Consider the following 21001-nt stretch of genomic DNA (forward strand, 5'->3'; position numbering starts at 1 on the left):
CCCAAAGCCCTTGAGGACAAGGAGTATAGGTTGGAGAGGTTTAAGGAGGGGCTAAAGCCCGGGATACAATATCAGCTGTGCACTTAGGATTTCGGGGACTTCTCGAAACTGGTGGACAAGGGATGTGAGTAGAGAAAGACTTCGAGCGCACCATCTGCTCCTGCCTTCCAGCACGAGACGCCTCGGTCATGCCAAGGCAGGCACCTCCTGCTCTGCCCATTCCAGCAGGAAGATTTTTGCAACTCATGCGAGCTCCACCTTTGCCTTCTGGCGAGGGTTGTGATTACTATGGTAGGACAAGGACAAATCACATTACCCGGAACTACTTCCAGAGGATGTGAGATCAGGGTATTTCAATCCGGGTTAACTGACCCCAGCAGAACTAGGTAGTGGACAGAGTAGCACTTAGGCCTCAACAGCCCAGACAGGGGCCCCCAGCTCAGCAAAGAGCTCCACCGGCGTGAGTATATGTAGTTGCTGCCGCAGAGGCTGAGCAGGACCCCCTTTAGACTGTCCATGGTACTACTCACATTAATGATACCCCTGTACTCACTTTATTCGATTCTGGTGCAACTCTATCTTTTATTGATTCTACTATTGGATTTAGACTAGAACTGAACACAACTCGGATGCATGCCCCCTTAGTTGTAGCATCCCCTATGGGTAAATTTGTAGAAACAGACAAGATGTGTAGAGCATGTCCCATCACTCTCGCAAATCGTGAAGTGACTATGGACCTAATCGTCATGCCCGTCAGACACTTTGACGTCATCCTCGGGATGGACTAGCTTACATTGGCTCGTGTAGTTATGGATTGTCGCAACAAGACGGTTACTATATCCGTCCTTGAGCAGGCCTCCTTCACTTTGAAAGGGAGGGGCAAACACAAAGAATTCAAAAGCTTACAGGTTCTAGACGAAGCCGAGATAGTGGAAGCTACCATCAGACAAATACCGGTAGTCCGAGATCTTTTCGAAGTGTTTCAAGAAATACCAGGGCTGCCTCCTAGGCGGGCGGTAGATTTTTGTATTGATCTTAAACCAGGAACCACACCTATATCACTTCCCCCATTTCGCATGCCTCCTTGTGAAATAGAGAAGCTGAGGAGTCAGATAGATGAACTACTAGCTTAAGGTTTCATCCGCCCCAGCATGTCTCCCAGGGGAGTGCCTGTTCTCTTTGTAAAGAAGAAGGACGGGTCGATGCGTCTCTGTATAGACTACAGAAGAATGAATGATGTGACGATTAAGAACAGATACCCCATGTCGCAGATCGATGATCTATTGGATTAGCTTAAGGATGCCAAGTATTTCTCTAAGATAGATCTGCGCTCAGGGTACCATCAGTTGAGGATCAGGGATGAGGATATCCTAAAGACAGTTTTCAGTACTCACTATAGGCACTACGAGTTCTTGGTGATGTCGTTCAGTCTCACCAATGCCTGAGTCGTATTTATGGACCTGATGAATGGGGTATTCGGTTCGTAATCATATTCATCGATGATATTCTGGTCTACTCGAAGAGTCGGGGAGAGCATGAACAACACTTGCGCATAATTTTGAAGACTGAAAGAGAATCAACTGTACCCCAAAATGAGCAAGTGCGAGTTCTAGGAGGAGGAAGTGAAATTTCTAGGGCACGTTGTGAAATAGAAAGTAATAGCGGTTGACCTAGCTAAGGTGGAGGCGGTATCTAAGTGAGAGTAGCCCGCTACAGTTACCGAGATTCAAAGTTTTCTAGGCATGACATGGTACTACAGGCGATTTATTAAGGAGTTCTCCGGGATTGCGCGACTACTCACCTATTTGATAAAGAAGAATAACCGGTTTATGTGGGATGAGAATGCAAAAGCGGCTTTTCAAGAGCTAAAAATGAGACTAACTTCCGCGCTAGTACTCACCCTTCCATAAGAAGGAGAGACGTTCGTGGTGTACAACGACGTGTTTAAGTTGGGACTGGTGCAGAACAATAAAGCAATTGCCTACGCTTCGAGGCAGTTGAAGGAGCATGAAGAGAACTACCTGACTCATAATCTGGAGTTGGTAGCAGTGGTCTTTGCCCTAAAAATATGGAGACACCACCTCTACGAAGAAGAATTTCAGTTGTTCTGCGATCACAAAAGCCTAAAGTATATATTCACACAGAAGGACTTGAACATGCGTAAGCGTTGATGGATGGAAACACTCAAAAACTTCCATTTCGACATATCTTACCACCCGTGTAAGGCAAACTTTGTGACTGATGTGCTGAGCCGTAAGAAGAAGCACGAAGTAATAGCCACCTTAATGATCAAGGAGTAGGAGATGATGGAATTCGTACAAGACTTCAACATCTAGCTTACCCTCGTGGAACCCAATTATTATGTGGCTCTATTGACTACAAAGCTGACTCTGGCTCAACAGGTAATCTTCATTCAGGACCATGATGAATGACTTGTCAAGATGAAAGGAAGGTGTAAGAACGAGGAAATACCTGGTTGGAGGGTTGGTAGTGATGGCGGTCTTCGATATTAAGGGCGAGTATGCATTCCAACCAACGTCGATTTGAGGAAGGAAGTTATGGTAGAAGCCCACCATTCCAAATTAGATATCCACCCGGGTAGTACTAAGATGTACAATGATATTAAAAGGCAGTACTGGTGGAATAACATGAAGAGGGACATCACAGGCTTTGTGGCGAAGTGCATGGTGTGCCAGAAGATCAAGGCCGAACATCACAAGCCTGCTGGCCTCCTTCAGCCGCTGCTGCTAGCTGAATAGAAGTGGGACAACATCTCTATGGACTTCATATCTGGCCTTCCTAGGACGCAGAGGAAGCACGACTCGATCTGGGTCATCGTCGATATGTTGACAAAGGCTGCCCGATTCCTCCCGATCTGCACGACAGATTCCACCGATAGTTTAGCAAAGTTATACATCCGGGAAATCGTGTGATCCTACAGAGTTCCATAAGAGATTATATCAGATCGAGAATCTAGATTTACTTCTGCCTTTTGGAAGAGGCTGCAGGAAGAGATGGGCACAGAGCCCAAGTTTAGTACAACGTTCCACCCCTCATACAAACGGATAGACTGAGAGGGTGAATTAGATTTTGTAGGATATGCTTAGAGCATGCATTTTAGACTTTCAGGGTAATTGGGACGATCGCTTGGCTTTGGTAGAATTTGTATACAATAACAGCTTCCATTCCAGCATAGGCATAACACCGTATGAGGCTCTCTATGGTCACCCTTGCCGAGCCCCTCAGTGTTGGGCAGAAATCGGAAAGAGAAGCTTGTTAAGGCCCGAGCTGGTTCAGGCTACTACCCATGTCATTGATGTGGTTCGGAAGCGTTTGCGTACCGCCCAAAGCAGATAGAAGATCTATGCAGATAATCGATGACGCGACCTGGAGTTTACGACTGGCGACCATGTATTTCTGAAGGTGTCACCTATGAAGGGTTTGATGAGATTCAGACAGCAAGGGAAGTTGGCGCCTTATTTCATTGGACCTTTCGAGATCTCGGATCATGTGGGAGCTGTAGCATACCACCTTGCATTGCCTACTGTACTAGCTGGTATTCATAACATCTTTCACATATCCATGTTAAAGAAGTACACGCTAGTCGAGTTGTGCATCGTTAGTTGGGTGTAGATCGAGCTTACAAACGACGCCTCTTATACCGAAGAGTCTATCCGCATCTTGGACCATAAGGAGTAGGTCCTACAAACAAAGATGATACCATTAGTTAAGGTTCTTTGGTCACATCATAGAGAAGAAGAGGCGATGTGGGAACGAGAAGCTAAGGTTAAGGAAAAATACCCTCACCTGTTCAGTGACACACCACAGGTAATTTCGAGGGTGATTTTTTTTAGTGGGGTAGACTACAACACCCAACACTTCTGATACGTGGGTGTTACCATTTAAGCCCAAAGCAGTGGATATAAAAGCTCGACTGATAATTAACTTGAATCAAACATATGCAGGATAGGAGTTCCAATCACCAATAAAGTTGTCCTAGGAGTTGAGGTGAACTCCCCGTCAGTCAGGAAGGTAAGATCAACTAAAAACCCCAACTTATATAAGCTTCAGTGTCATTTAATTGAATCATATTAAGGGCAATGCTCCTACAACCAACTCTTGAGAGGTAGTTAGTGGAAAATTAAGCCCTCATCGTGACATAGACCCCATATTGACCATTGAAACCCGATTTCAAATCTATCCAACCTTAGGATTAGGTATGTTGGCCAATAGAGGATGAAGATGTGCGATATGGCCCACCTGGGCCTCGGTCTTGCCCCAAAACGGGCAGGAACCCCCAACGTCCCTGTCTCGGGATGCTCCCCCATGGTCCCTCTCCGAAGAGTCTCCACTACTAGTGTGTGTACGCCTGCTGCTGCCGAACGAACGTGTCCTGTTGTTGCTGCAAAGTGGCGGCCATCTGTACAAATGTTGCAAAGGCTGCTACCTCTTTTGGTGAATTTACATGTGCATCTGCTGAGGGCCCAGCCGAAGGAGTCCGCCGCTCGAAGTACTGCGAGGGCAAACCAGACGTGACTATCTGAGGGGCAGGAGAGTCCCCTATAACTTCGAACCTCGTGTCCCTGTTTGCCACTCTAGGCGACAGGTTTGGTGTGTAGACGGGACTGCACTCTCTCTGGTGCTCCGGAGATGGGAGGGGGTGGATGTCGATTGTGCGAGTCTGGTGTGACCGCAATACGGGTGGCATGGCTACCTATGTGATCAGAATTTCAGTGTTCAGGTATGGGGAAAAAGTAGTTTTAGTCAATTATGAGACATCATGAGAGTTAGAAATCTATCCTAGTTGAATTCTCAAGGGGACTAAGGTTCCTGTTTTTAAGTTCAGACAACCAACTTACCGTCTCCCAGGGGATTCTAGGTTCTTTCCTAGGTGATTCATAATCGAAGTTCTTTCTAGCTATTGGGGATTCCTTCATAAGTTCAAATGTGCATTCTGCTAATATCTAAGGGGCCTAAGTGTTTTGTCTTTAAGTTTACTCATCCTTCCTACTCCCTAAGGGAAATGTCTAAGTTTTGTCTAAGCTAATCCCTTAAGGTTTTGTGTATTGATCCCACAGCCAGGCTATCTCATACCCATATTTGGTTGATGATGAGGAGCGAAAGGCCCGTCGTTTTGAGAACGGCTTACATTTTGGCCTCAGGAGCTGTGTCGTCGGACACATGCTCCTGACCTTTGAGTAGGTAGTTTAGAGCGCCCAGATTTACGAGGCAGAATGGAACGATTCACAGACGGTCCGTGACCATAGAGGAGACCGGAAGAGGAAGACCCCCTCTGGTAGTTCCCAGCAACGGAAGCATCGATGGCCGCAGAGGCACATGAACCATCCATCCTTTCGAGCGCCAGCAGCATCTTCAGCACCACCACAAAAATCGTTCACGGGAATTTGCTTCAGATGTGGTGAGACGGGGCATCGTAAGCGTGAGTGCCCCCATTTTAGCAGCAACGACCTCTTTGGGGGGGTGGGGGGGACATACACCTCCCTAGCAGGCATAGGGCAGGTTTTATGCAGCTCGGTAGGACCCTTAGTCATCAGGAGGAGTCGTCGATGATTTGTGCGACCAGCCATAGGACCATCTTGTTAAATTAGTTATTGATGAAATGGTGAGGTTGCAAGGTATCCCAGTTTCGATCATTTATGATCCAAGATTTGAGGTTCAGTCGGGGTCACCATAGTGTTGATGAGGCATCTTGGGAGCATGAGGTTGATATTAGAGAGTGTTATCCTCATTCTTTTGTAAATTGATTGTGTCTTGACATATATATATATATATATATATATATATGATGCTTCCTCTTCCCTTGTCTATTCTGTAAATTTCGAGGTTGAAATTTTTATTAGGAGGGGAGAGCTATAAGGCTCGTATCCTGGACCGTACTAATCCTTAGACTTCCAAGATCCTCCCCGACGATTTTTGGCAACCCGCGACCTATAGATAGTGTTTATGCGCGACCATGAGTCGCATCCCTTAGATCTGAGTCGGCTCGACTCGAAACTTGTACCCTATCGACCGCGCTGTCGCCGCGGTTCCAACACCGCGTCTTGCACACTGATGTGATAACCGGGCCAGGGGTTGTGGGCCTGCGTTTATTTTAAAGAAAATGCCACGTGTTGCAAATTTCAAGAGAATATCTACCATCCATTACATCAATCAATCAATCACAAGTCAAGTACACAACCCATCCCTCTCTTACAGAAGCAATCCCCAAAGTCAACTCTCTCTCTCTCCACCCATCCCTTTCTTACACAACCCATCCCTTTCTTACATACACACCCCCATCTCTCTTACACTACCATCTCATCTCATTCTCCACCATTTTTCAAGCTTCCATGAGAGAAAATCCCAAGGAAAGAAAGAGAACCCAAGATCAAGGCCCACTTTCCTACTCCCCTCATCTCTCATCCTAGCCCTTCAATCTTCATCATCCTCCATCAAAATCGAAGCCAATGAGCTTAGAAGTCCAATGAGCTAAAGAAGAAGACCATCGGTGGGTGTTCATAGCACTAAATCTTGATTTTTGATTTAAGGCCAACATGTGGTATTACCCACTTGATATATATGTTGTAAGCTCTAGGGGAGCTCATAGTGGCGGAGCTCCCCCGCCTCATGTTCTCTCTCTCTCTCTCTCTCTCTCTCTCTCTCTCTCTCTCTCTCCCATATTGTGGCCCACTTGATGAATGGGTTTTATCCACGCTGTTCGGACCGTGGGACAGCACTACTATCCACCATTGAGCCCACCTTGCTACCTCGTTGTGGCCTTTGTGACCGGCCAGTCACACAGGCCTAAACTCAGGGAAAACACAAATATTAGTTTGATCCAAATTAGAGGGCCACGTGCGTGTGGGACCCACCTTGATGTGTGAACGGTGTCCACACCGCCCTGCCCAACAGCCCCAGCAGGCCCATGTGCCTCATCTAAGTCATCCGTCCGCTTGAAGTCTAGCAGGCCTGGATGAGGTAAAACATAAATACCGGCTTCATCTAGTAGGTGGGCCACATGTGTGGACCCACTTAATGCATGTCTTTCATCCATGCCATCCATCGTTTGTGGATGGTGGACCCACCACTGTGTGAAATCCACACCGTCTAAGTGGATTGGCTGGAGTATCTCGCCAGCAGCTATAGTTGCTGCTACAGTTGATGTTAGCAAGGTCTGTGGGACCCTCATGAGGTATATGTTTCATCCTAACCGTCCATTTAAGGACGGTGGACCAGCAACCCAATTAGGTGGGCCTAATCGTGAGATATTTGTTATATCCAACGTCGTCTGTCCTTGAGACGGTGGGACCCACTCTGCACGTGTGGGGTCACCACCGTCCAGGAACTTGAAACCCATAGATGGATGTATTGTATATCCCCACCATCCAATCTGCTGGACAGTGGGATTCCACCATGATGTATGGGTTTTAATCCACTCTGCCCATCTACGCGGAACCCACCTTGAATATATATCCAGACCATCCATCTGCTGCTAGCAGCAGATAGCTATTGTCTGACGTTAGCAAGTTATATGGGTCCCGCCTGATATATTGTTTCATCCTGGCCGTCCATCTAGAAGGGACCCACCGTGATATGTATGTTAGATCCAAATCGTCTATCAGACGAACCACACTACAAAACAGCAGGAGATTGAATGTCTACCATTGAAACCCTTTTTGGGTCACAGAAGTTTTGGATCTATATGAAATTTGTTTTTCCTCTTAATTCAGGTCTTTGTGACCTAATGATCAGATTGGATGGAAAATAAACGCTATGGTGGGTCCCACCTCTGTGAAGAAGATTAGCTGGTGTACATTACACAACTATATAGCTGTTGTATTCACGTCAGCAAGGTCTGTGGGTCTGGACATGAGGTATGTGTTTCATCCTAACCGTCCATCTGACGGTGGACCACACCATAATGTATATGTTTTATCCACACCGTCCAATACGTAGATGGTGGGACCCAATTGTGATGTATGTATTGTGTCTACGCCTTACATCTGGTGAGGCCCATCTGATGTATACGCAGGGCCCACCTGCTATGTACACAAGGCCCACCTGCTGTATTCAGGGCCCACTTGATGTATATGAGGCCCACATGGCCTTCTGTGAGGCCCGTCGTGATGTATATCAGGCCCAAGTGATGAGACTTATTGTGATGTATATGTGACCTTGATGTGATGTATATTGGGACTGAATGAGAGGCCCATTGTGATATGTTTGAGGCCCATGGGTTGTGGCCCATTATGATGCATATGTGGCCCATGAGCGAGGCCCATTATGATGTATATGTGGCTCATGAGTGAGGCCATCATGATGTATATTAGGCACTTTGTGTGAGGCCCAATCTGATGTGTATGAGGCCCATTTGATGAGGCCCAAAATAAGATGTATTTATGGTCCATTTGGCGAGGCCCATTGTGGTGTATTTATGGCCCATTTGGCAAGGCCCATTGTGGTGTACTTATGTGGCCCATGTGATGAGGCCCATTATGATCTATATGTGGCCCAGATATGAGGCCCATGTGATGCGGCCCACTTGATGTATATGAGGCCCACGTGATGCAACCCACTAAAGGTATATGAGGCCTACGTGATACAACCCATTTTGATGTATATTAGGCCCATGTGGTGCAACCCATTGTGATGTGTATTAGACACATGTGATGCGGCCCATTATGATGTATTTGAGGCCCAAGTATGAGGCCCAATATGATCTATATGAGGCCCATGAGTGAGGCCCAATGTGATGTATATAAAGCCCTTCTATGAGGCCCAATGTGATGTATATAAAGCCCTTCTGTGAGGCCCAAGGTGATGTATATGAGGCCCATTGTGATTCCACCAGGATGTATGTAATGATGTTTATGATGTCCATCCATGTTCCTAGTTAATATTAAATGGGCCATGCCTTGGGAGCAATGATGGTTTAATATCCACATTGTAAGTCTCCTTAGGGCCCGTTGTTAGGCCCATTCTCATCTCCCCTTAATGGGCTAACCCAAACCGTTGGGCACCCTTGATGATTATATTGCCCATCTTTCCCTTGATTAGGCTATCCCAATCCGTTAGGCCCTCATTTGATAATGATGCTTTCCACCATACCCTGTAGGACCACCCAAGCCTTGGAGTCCATCTTGTGTTTGTACCAAGCCTTCCATAGGAAATGTGGTCCACCTTGTGCTTATTGGGCCCTTATGAAGCCTAGATTGTTACGTGATAGAACGGGCAAGGAATCCCATTCCATGTTCTTAGGCCCATTCTTGATAGGAGTAGGCCATCTAGGCCTATCCTTAATATGAGGAGAGAACATCGTCACTATAGATGGAAAGATCGGTGGTATTAGGTTTGGTATATCCACTATTGAGGACTGATCCTCTTGTTATAGATTAGATCTTCTGTCCTTCTATGAACCCCGCCATATATATAGGCCGATTATCGATTACGACTATGATTGGTATATACACTGAGTATGTGTTAGCATAACATTGTGATTGTTTGAGGCCCATTGTGACCATGTGAGGCTCATCGTGATTGTATGAGGCCCATTGTGATTATATGAGGCCCATTGCGATTATATGAGGCTCATTGTGATTAAATGAGGCCCATTGTGATTGTGTGAATCCCCTTGTATGTGCGAGGCCCAATTGTGACGTGTGAGACCCACCATGTGTATGTGATTGTGTGTACATCACTCGTTCATTATTACGGGTCATGGGCCGCCTTATACAAGCCCACCATGATGTATGTGATTATAATCATGCTTAGTAAACTTCATGATACATGCCTATACGTATCATTTACATGCTTGTTATGAGGAGTGATTGAACATAGCATGTGTTATTGGGCTAATTGTTTATGGGACTCCCCAAGAGACAGAGTTGCCCCACATGAGCGCGCAGTACGAGCAGGTTTGATGCATGACTAGATGGTATGGCTCATGCGTCTCACATTTTGTGAAATGATCATTTGGTGCCCTAGCGACATCAGGGCTGCGACCTCCATAGGCATATGGATGGCCAGATAGGATACTAAAAATGTTTGGTTTGAGCATATGGGCACTTTGGATGTCCGTGGGTGAAAGTCCCTAAATTATCATGGTCAGGGGATGCTTTAACATCTAGACCGAGTAGAAGACATGAGCACTGAGTGTCGAATACCAGGATGCCGAGCTTCTCACTGTGTCGTGATCGGTTGAGAGGGGGTGTGGCCTTATCCGCCCGAGTGAGGGAGTTGTAAGCTAGGCTGAGTTTAACCAGCTCACAAATGGGTCCACTATCGATGAGTCAGGCTGATATTGGTAGGCGGGTAGTGAGGTCTTTTCCACTCACTAGGCTACGAGGCCGGCAGGGGTGATAACCAGCTTGGAGTGTACTAGACCCCAGTGATGATTCCAGAGATGTACGATACTGATATGTGGACTTACTGAGCAGCAGTTGTGTACTCAGCATTTGATTGATTCATTCATTCACTATCCACTCGGGCTGGTGGTGTGCAACTGATTATTTTCCACCTTCACAATGGCCAGGATTTTAGTTAGGGCGCACGTCTAACCTGAGATAAGGAGTTTACCACATTGATTCTGGCTATCCAAATTTAGGTATGTGACTAGTTTGGATAGAAGTCTCTTGTGATGAACCTTATAGCCTGCGATACTATGTACTATCATCTCGACTTCACACTCCAGCTTAGTCATTTCATTCGCACCGCATAGTGCATTATATCTGTGGCATATGACATTTTGGGTTTTTATGTTTCTGCATTTATATGGCCTAGATGAGGTTGACGGTATTCATGGACCTGTCAGGTTTGCATGTTGCATTGCATCCTCAGTATATGATATTTGGCTTACTATGACTCCGTATTGCATAACTAATCTACATTATTTCCTCAGTATATGATATTGGCTTATTATGTTTTGCATCGCATAACCTGGATAAGGCTGATGGTAATTATGGACTTATCGGCATGTTTCTGCATTGCTCTGATAGTGCATACTTGACACTTATCTTGTGCACACACTTACACCACCCTGTAAGCTTTCTATAAGCATATGTATGATAGATGCGTGCAGGTGGTGTTAGGCCGCAGCAGCGTCAAGCTTGGAGTGTGCAACTATCTTTTGTAGCTTTGATTATTGATATATGTATTTCCCTTTCAGCACTGTATTCAACTCTTTATATTAGTGGATATGTGATGATGTTGTTGCCTTTGTGATTTGGGTAAACTTGTAGTTATGCTTTTTACGAGATAAATGTACATTGGAAAATTCTCCTTGTAGGATCCCAGGATTGGAATTTGATGTATGGGCACTGGAAGCTGAGAATTGGGTACTATGAAGGTTGTTGGTACCGGATTTAGTGATCAAAAAATTTTTGAGCCCGGTTTCTGAGTTTAGGGCGTGACATCTATCGCCATTAAAACTATTTCAAGGGTTGCCCCAACAATCTTGACAATTGCCCAAAAACATCAACATTCGCAGCTATCAAGAATCTAACAAACTTGACCTCAGCAACAATGACCTAAGCTAGGAGGCTACTATCTCAGTTATCAACTCAGGGACACTCTATCAACTCATTAGAAAATTGCAAGCTTCGACATGAGTATGTAAGTCGCTACTTGCAGAAGTGCCATAACTGGAGGAAGTGCCAGCATAGAACTGCATCGTAGTAAATGCACCATGTGATGTTAACATAGACATTAGTGTAGTATATTTCAGGGATGAAATTTTTATTAAGGGGGGTAGAATGCAAGACATTTTTTTAATGGTGAGGACCCAACAGTCCTACTATTTCCCATAATGTGGCCCACTTGAGCTTTAAACTGCCCTCATTTTTTTACCCATGCTCTAATCTTAACCTTCGTATCAGATGAATGGAGTGGATTCCCGAAAACCTTACCGTGGACCCCACATAGAAAAAAATGGAAGTGATGTGCATAAGCATGTCACCATGAAACCCAACCGCCCAATTTCTCTCTCCTCTCCATCCTTCCTTCTTCACTGCATCAAGCGTCTGCACGACTCAATCTAGTCTTACACGCCGTCTTGCACATGCGACCCACCTCACTGATCCAAATCGTCCATCAGATTCAGACTCCAGAGAAACTTTGCCAGTTAAAGTTACCTCCACCATTGTTGCTAGCTATACAGCCATTAGAGATCCTGATCCTTTTCAATTTCAAGTTCTTGACCCAACATGAATCTATAAAACTGGTGGATGAGTTGGATTTCTCATCCCACACCTCAGTGGGCCCCACTTACCAGTCACAAATCTGAGCTTCCCAACCTATAACAGAAAGCCCGTTCCGCGTTGTGCCAACAACAAAATCACACATGACCTTCCTTCTCGATGATTCTCATGAAATCCTCCCCCCAATCCTAGTCATTTAAAACCTTTGAATCCAATAGTCCTCTTCACCTCAACGATCTCTGTATGGGCAACCAATCAAAGAGAAACCTATCTTACCATCTTTCATGTTTTCGTGTACAATAGTCGAATCACCAACCATTCGAACCCATTGGCCAATCACATCTCAAGCTTCAAATTTTTGCTATAGAAAGCTCCTTTAGAGCAATCTGGACCGTCCATCGGCCTTTAAATGAAGAAAGAAATCTCGGGTGTAAAACTGCCACTAACATGACCCATCTTCCCCGTCAAGCAATGCAAAACGTCGATCTAAGTGGGGCTTATGATTCAGGATTTAAAATGTTGTTGCAAAGCTTATATGATCACCATTAAATCACCAGACTTTTGTCAAGCATTTCAGATCTTCTCTAATCAGGTAGGTGATCTTCCTGGTTAAAAAGCCTACATTAGTACGTACTTTGATTTTCATTGATTATTTATTTCATATTATTGATTTAAGTCATTTGATTTTAGTCGCACGTAAAATAAAATGCATTTATTTTATTATTGATATGTGGAATTAATTCATTTGATTATTGCTACCTGCTTTTAAATATTATTAAATTATGGGTGATCTGCCCTAAAAAGGATCATCATGTTATTCTATTATGGGTGTTCTGCCCAGGGTTATTCCTGAAAATGATGTTTATTCTACCACATTTTAAATTTTAGCAATGGTGGACATTCGACCACTAGCCCATGTTTCAGGATGTGTCGTATTTAAGTATTCGATCCCTGGCCCGAGTTCCAAGATGAAAGTTGTATTATTCTTTATTTAAAGTTAAGTGAATGTACACATGGGTGCTCTGCCCACACTCCCTAAAATGTTAGATGCATGATGCCCTACCCTAGGAGGTCCAAAACGGTCACGGTGTTCTGCCTTGGGTTAATCCCTAAAATGGGTGCATGGGTGCTCTACCCTGACAAAGTCCAAAAATGGATCAGAAGCTATTTTATTTTATTTGAATTCATTTTCAAATTTTCATTTGTTATTAGTGGAATATTAATGTCCTCTTATATTCAAGTTGTGGATACGTAAATATAGTTTTGGTGCACACATTCACAGGCCACGATCCCCTGTAGGTATGAGACTATTCAGGATCAGGAGTCTATCATCATGGAATCACTTCTCACATTAGGTATGGGACTAACGTGAGTTATGGCCATTGGTGTGAGGCCCTTACCGGCATATGATACTACACACTACGACTCAACCTTTCATTATGTATTCTTTGTTACATGTTGATGTAGAAATTTCAATTTTTGGAATGATGTGACTTTACGAGCCGTCTTGCTCACACCTGTATATATTATTTTGCAAGGTTTTTATATGAAAAACTAGTTGGACAAGATTGAAGACTTTTCCTCTTGTTTCTTTAGAAATTAATTAAATTTTAATGTACTTTGTTATTATTTATTTTTAAATATAAATGTAATTAAATATTCAAGGATTAATTTTTGGATGTTATTTAATGAGAATTATTTTTGCCCTTCTGGTTACTCTGATTGCCTTGAAAATGCATGAAAATTTTATTGGTTGTTATATATATTTTGTTTAAATATAACTCACGATCCTGGAATTCGAGTTCGGGCCTTCACCACTTCCCACAGACATTGTCAATCTATTGCTACCAGAATTTAGCTAATAGATGAAGTTGATGTAGAACTGCACCCTCCAATTGATCTACAAAAATTAGAGAAAATATGAGCAGGGGGGGACCGATTGTTGACCCTTCGATGCCTACATCGGGGGTTGTAGAAGATGAATGCAAGGAGGTGGGTTTTGGCTTAGGTGTGTCACCTCTTTTTTCTCCTCTTAGTTTAGAATATGTAGTCGTATATGTAGGGTGTGTGAGAAAGTTTTAGACCTTCGAATCCCACTCTGTTACGCTGGAGGGTCGCTGATCTAGCGGGATTCTTATCCCAAATCTGTCAGAGTGATATTTGGCTGAGCCCGAATGTGTCAGAGTGATCTTCAGCCAAGCTTGAATGTGTCATAGTGATTTTCAGCCGAGATCAAGCTAGATCCTTCTCATCTGGATTCCAGGGTGAGATTCGCTCTAGACTCCTCGTATTGCCTCTCTTGCAGTGGTTGACCTGGTTAGCTCAGGATGTCGGGGAACTCAGGGCTCAAAGCCAGAGCTCCTTCCCCATGGATCCTTAACCCACATTTTAGACATTCCTTGTGAGGGAGTCTTCTCCTACTGAGATCCGTCCTCTGACGACTCAGCTCAGCAGGTCGTCTCTGAGCTAAAGGAACTGCTCATCCCGTGCCGATGACCCTTCTGCTCAGACCTCAGTCACCCCAACTCAGAGGATCCTCCTCAGTTCGGAGGTCGCTTGTAGATAATTGTTACTCTTCTCGTGTGAGGGACCAGTTGGGTTTTCCCCACAACATCTTTAGCTTAGGAGGATCTATGGGCTATGTATCAAATGATCTTAAAGTAAGGTACTGAGCCCCATGTGCATTTTAGTAGGCCTGAACCTGATTTTGGGCTCTTTTCCTTCTCTTTCTTCCTATAGCTATTTTGACTTCCTTTCTTTCTTGTTTTTTTTTTTCTACATACTTTGGGCCTTAGGGATGTGCTAAGCCTAATGAGATTAAATGGTCCATATCAAATTTCTAGGATGTTTGGTTGGTTAGAATGGGCCAACCATCTTTTATGGGCCCATGTAATCATACATGAGAGAGGTTTATGTATTTTAGCCCTTTTGAAACTCATGTATGCCACTTCTTTCCTAATTTAAGCCGCATTTTAGTCTTGTTGAAACTCAAGTGGGCTGCTTCTTTCCTCTTTTAAGCTCACATACATTCTTCTGTGCATTCTCTTGTTGTTTTCATAACAGATTAATGGATTCAGATTAATGGATTCAAAACAGATGAATGGAATGAATTTGTGGATGTGGATTTCTGTGAAAGCCTTTGGCATGGCTGGAAGTTCCTGTGCTGGAAACCTAGGTGGGGCCCACCGTGATGTTTGTGAGAAATCCACCTCGTCTATCCATTGTTTTAGATAATATTAGGACATGGGGCCAAAAATGAACTGGATACAATACTCAAGTGTGTCGAAAATGTGAGGATTGGAAGTCCACAATTGAAATATTCGTGGGGCCACGGAAGTTTTGAATCAGGCTAATATTTTTGTTTTCAGTTCATCCCAGTAAGAATGACATTATGAACCGTATGAATGGCATGTAAACATCACTGTCGACCGCAGGGAGGTTTCAACTGTGAGAATTTCCCTACCAACTTTTCTTTTAGTGCGGGCCACTTGAGTCATGGATCCTGCTCACTTTTGGTCTCGGGTCTTAAAATGAGCTCACAAAATTGATGGATAGGGTAGATTTCTTACAAACATCATGGTGAGCCCCACCTAAGTTTCCGGAACTTCGTTCCATAGGCTGTGGCACGGGAAATCCGCATCCTGAATTTGTCAGGATCTGTGTGAGCCCTACACAACCTGTTTCCGGTAATGTGGTCCACTCGAGATTGGGATATACCTTATTTTTGGTCTAACACCGTAAAATGATCTAGAAACAAATGTGGACGTACGGCATGGATTAAACATATAAATCATGGTGGCCCCACAAAGCACCGAACACAAGCCATTGGCTGGTGGCAGGGGGAGTAGCCAATCCGATTCCTAGGCACAGAGATACCTCTGCGCGGGGGTCACACCTGGTCCGCTCGCCGTTTAGATGAGGCAGGCTGGCAAACCTTTTCTCACGTATGAAAAATTATAAAATAATAAAAGACTGACAAAGGTTTGCATGGGCAGACTTAGACTAAGACTCACTTTACGACCACCCGTTAGACACGTTTGCATGGGGCAGACGACTTCTACTAAGAGTCTGCGCGACACATTTAACCCAACGAGTCCGGATCCTCTGTTACCTGGTCAACAGAGAACTCCTGATACCCTAATCCTCATTGGACTACGTCACCACTCACTGAAAAAATAAAAATAAAAATAAAAAAAGCTTCGGACGCCAAACCATTAGGATAACAGGAAATCCCTGTTGACCAGATAACAGACGATCTCGACTCCCAACCAATAATACAGTACCATCTAAGAACGAGGGACACGATTAGTTGCATACTTGGCCTCATGGCACACGTGTGAGAAACTGAGAATTGTCATTGCAAAGTCTGTAAAACTCATCGCAAGGGCTCTTAATGGTCGAGCTTGAGCTCTTATATTTACACGTGGCATAGGAAACCCAGTTTCATTAGTGGCATTAGCAACATGAGACCTGAAATCAACCTGGTTATTTAATGGGTCCAAAAGGGAATCCCTGAGCTGTTAAAATCAAGGTCTGATCTATCAGGGTGCTGGCAGGTCAGAACCCATTGACTGCCCCACTCACCGGATGAGCATGATGTGAACACGCCTAGCAAGCTGGGCTCTGGGGCTGTCCATGTCTTAGCCAGACACAACTCATGAACATCCAGGATATCACACATATCACACACTTGTGCCACACTATCACATTTAACACCAAGCAGATGAACGCGGATCGCATCCAAAAGCCTTTTGCAGGAACTTTTTGCCACCAAATGCTAGGGGGGGTCCTTTCTCTTGCTCCGGTGGTAGACTCTCAGGAGTATCAACACCTGGTTAAGGGTTTGAGTACCCATAGGGGGTGAAATCCCACTAAGGCATGAGTGTGTAGTGGTGTGTGTGCGTGTGTTAAGAAAAAAAAATAAAGGTGGGGCCCACCATAGTGCTTGTAAGAAAATCATATAATTCATCTGTTTTGCCGGATCATGTTAGTACATGAGTTAAAAAATGAGACAGATCTAAAACTCAATTGTGCCGCACACGAGAAACAATGAGGATTCAACATCCATAGTTGAAACACTTGTGGGGCCATAGAGTTGGGATTAGGCCTTTGTGTGTGTGTGTGTGTGTGTGTGTGTGTGTGTGTGTGTATTTTCAGTGCATCCCAGTATAAATGACATAATGACATATTAATATCACGGTAGACATAGGGAGGTTTCAATGGTAGGCATTTACCTGCGAAACCGGAGTGTGTATTTAGTTCGCTTTTATCATATTGAGTAACCTCTGTCGGGCTCATTATGAATGTATATGGTTTATCCACACTATCCATCATTTTTTCCAGCTCATTTTAAGGGTTGAGACTCGTGTAAACCGTATCAAAGGAAACAGTGCGTATCATGATTTTACCATTGAAACCTTGCTAGGGTCCACAGTGATGTTTATTTGTCATCCAACCTGTTTATAAGATCACACAGACATTGATGAAGGGAAAACATAAATATAAGCTTGATCCAAAACTTCCGTGGCCTCCAAAAACTTTTGTAGACGTTCAATTTACACTGTTTCTTGTGGTGTGGTCCAATTGAGCTTTGGGTATTCTTCATTTTGGACTAAAGCTCTGAAATTATCTGCTAAAATGGATGGATGGAGTGGATAGAATACATAAATCACGGTGGACCCTGCAGGTTTAAGCGGACTAAGTTATTCAGCAAGCAATCCACTTCCTTTCCCTACTTACTTTTTCTTTCGTGTGGTGCGGCCCACTTGAATTTTTGGATATGCCTGATTTCTGCCGTCCTAAAATGATCTAGCAAAATGTATGAACGAGATAGATTTCTCACAAACTTCGCGGTGGCCCACATTGCTTATACGAGAAGTTACGGGGGAAGGCTTTTACAGCCACTCCGTGTCCTCCACGCACTGCATGCGGACACGGCGAGCAGGTAGGTTATTACTGGATGGCGCTATGTGGGTCCACCCTCATGTGTGTACATATTTTATCAATGCCGTCCATTCATTTTAGGACATTATTTTGGAGAATGAGCCCGCAGATGAGGTTTATCCATATATTAGATGGACCACGCCACAGTGAAACAGTGGCGATTGAACGTCCACCATTAAAAACTCCCCTAGGGTCCATGTAATTAATGTTTACCCGCCATGAAGGGAAACCAAATATCAGCTTGGTCCAAACCTTTTGTGGCCATCAAGAAATTTTTAATGGCCGGTATTCAATCACCGCTGTTCACTGTAGTGTGGTTCATCTGAGACCTGCATCTGCTTTATTTTTGGAATCATGCCCTAAAATGAGCTGGAAAAATGGATAGATTGGCATGGATAAAACACATACATCATGATAGGGCCCACCGAGTGCCGTCCAGTAGCCAGTCAGTACTTTCAGCATCAGTATGCAATCTCGTTCTTTAACATTAAAATGTGGCCCACCCAATGTGGAAATCTACCTAATTTTCACACCCTTGATTTGGGGCCATGTATCTAGATACCCCAACTAGTATTCTTAGAACCCTAAGCACGTCTGATCTTATTTTATTTCTAGTCTAGAAAAGTAGACCCAGCCACAGAAGTTGGTGACGTCACATCAGTGGCGAATCTCCCTACCCTACTTGTCAGTAGCTAATCCGCGTCCACCTCTCCGGTTTCTCGTCCCAGCAATGGCCAATAAGAGCCGTTGCGTGTCTAAGTTGCTTTCCTCGAATAGATCGATACAAGTCCTTTGGTCATTTTTGGGCAAAATGAAGCATGCACTTCACGTGGCATCGTCCTATTTTATATTCCATAGTCTATTGATGGTCCAATCACAATTTCCCCTTCGCCAACCACCGGTAATTGCGCAACGCGGTTCTCTGAGAAACATGCTCACTATAAATATAGTGGATTGCCATTCAACTCCTCAAAACGGAGCAGCTTTTGAGCATCCAAGTAGGAAAATAATAGCAATGGCATCCAAACCATGCTCTACTTTTTTTACATTCCCTCTTCTTCACCTTGTCATGCTTCTATTGCTCCCTCTTTCCATCCATTCCCATTCCACTCAACATCAGGAACCCTTCAAGTCCCTAGAGGGATGTCACAAGGGTCAGACTCTCAAAGGGCTTCATAAAATCAAGCAATATCTTGAGAAGTTTGGTTACCTCCCTCACCATCACCGCAACAAAACCGGCAGTGGTGATGACGACACGTTCGATGATTCCCTGGAGTCAGCCGTTAAGACTTACCAGCTCAACTACCATCTCAATGCTACTGGTGTACTTGACGGGAAGACGCTGCATGACATGGCGTTGCCACGGTGTGGTATCCCAGACATTGTAGATGGACGTAGTTCCATGCGCTCTGGTAAGAAGCGTCATCTTGGGTCCATGCACCACACTGTGGCCCATTTCAGCTTCTTTCCCAACAACCCCAGGTGGCCTCCTTCCAAGAGACAGCTCACCTATGGTTTCCTCCCTGGAGTTCAGGTCATTGGCACACAGAACCTGAGGTCCGTTTGCAAAAGCGCTTTCGATAGATGGGCACGCGTGAGCCATTTCACGTTCCAGGAGACTCAAAATGTTAACACTGCAGATCTCAAGATCGGATTTTATAGGGGAAATCATGGTGATGGGAGTTCATTTGATGGGCCCGGTCGTACAGTTGCGCATGCTTTTGCACCTACTGATGGAAGGTTCCATTTCGATGCAGATGAAAGGTGGGCCATTAACCCAGTTACAGGTGCCATGGATGTGGAATCTGTAGCCCTGCATGAGATTGGGCATTTACTTGGACTTGGCCACTCTTCAGTGCCCGAAGCTATAATGTTTCCCACTATTTTAGTAGGGGCGAAGAAAGTGAATCTGCATGGGGATGACGTGCAGGGAATTCAAACCCTGTATAATACGCCTTGATGATGTCTACGTCATCAGGTGTTTACCTTCTGCTGATTGGGTTAATTACTTTTGCTTTGTTTTAAGTCTATGTACGTTGGATTAATTATGTTCTAAAAGGATTTTTGCTTTGTTTTAAGTCTATGTACGTTGGATTATGTTCTAAAAGGATTGTTTAGATCTATATTTAAAACTCTTATAGAGAATGATGAAGTTGGAGTCTGTTAAGGAATCGTTTATCATATTCCCATAAATGATAAAAAAATAATAAAATAAAAATAAAATAAAAAAAGTTGGAGCCTGTTATAAGATGATTGTTTGGATCTTTATTTACGACTTTTATTCTCGTTAGACCTATGTTAGTTCTATCAAACTTTTCTTTACATTCTATATATGAGAACCGTTTGCTAATAGACTAACGACTATTTCTATAGTAGAATACAAAATATTTTATGGTAGGAATATTTGTTGCAAATACCGTTGCACCGTTTCACATTTTATTTCACATGGGCTTGCGGACTGAGTTACTCAGTAGCTTTTGTCTTGCTGAGTAAACTTTGTTAACCATGCAGTTCATCCATTTTTTTCAAACTCATTTTAGGGGCTGATTTTAAAATTGAAGCATGTCCAAGGCTTAATTTAGCCACACCACAGGAAACAATGGGAATAATGATTTCTATTATTGAAACCTCTATAGGGTGCACAATGAGTAAACAGGTTGGATGACAAATAAACATCATTGTGGCCACTGAGAATTTCAATGGTAGATGTTCAATTCACACTGTTTCCTTGTGGTCCACTTGAAATTTGAATATGCAATTCAATTTTTTATTATTTTATTATTTTTTTAATTTTATTTATTTATTTATTTATTTATTACCTCAAGTCTTAAAATTATCTGTTAAAATAAATGGACAGTAAATAA

General features: G+C 43.8%; 1 protein-coding gene across 1 annotated transcript; it reads left to right on the plus strand.

Annotated features, from left to right (window-relative positions):
- The first annotated feature begins 19123 nt into the window (after positions 1–19123).
- LOC131225220 (metalloendoproteinase 3-MMP-like) lies at positions 19124–20304 on the plus strand. Its single transcript, XM_058220702.1, has one exon. The coding sequence runs from the start codon at positions 19153–19155 to the stop codon at positions 20095–20097; it is 945 nt and encodes a 314-aa protein (XP_058076685.1). The 5' UTR covers positions 19124–19152; the 3' UTR covers positions 20098–20304.
- Positions 20305–21001: the final 697 nt, after the last annotated feature.

The sequence above is a fragment of the Magnolia sinica genome, chromosome 14 (assembly GCF_029962835.1).
Source record: "Magnolia sinica isolate HGM2019 chromosome 14, MsV1, whole genome shotgun sequence".
Classification (NCBI taxonomy): Eukaryota; Viridiplantae; Streptophyta; class Magnoliopsida; order Magnoliales; family Magnoliaceae; genus Magnolia; species Magnolia sinica.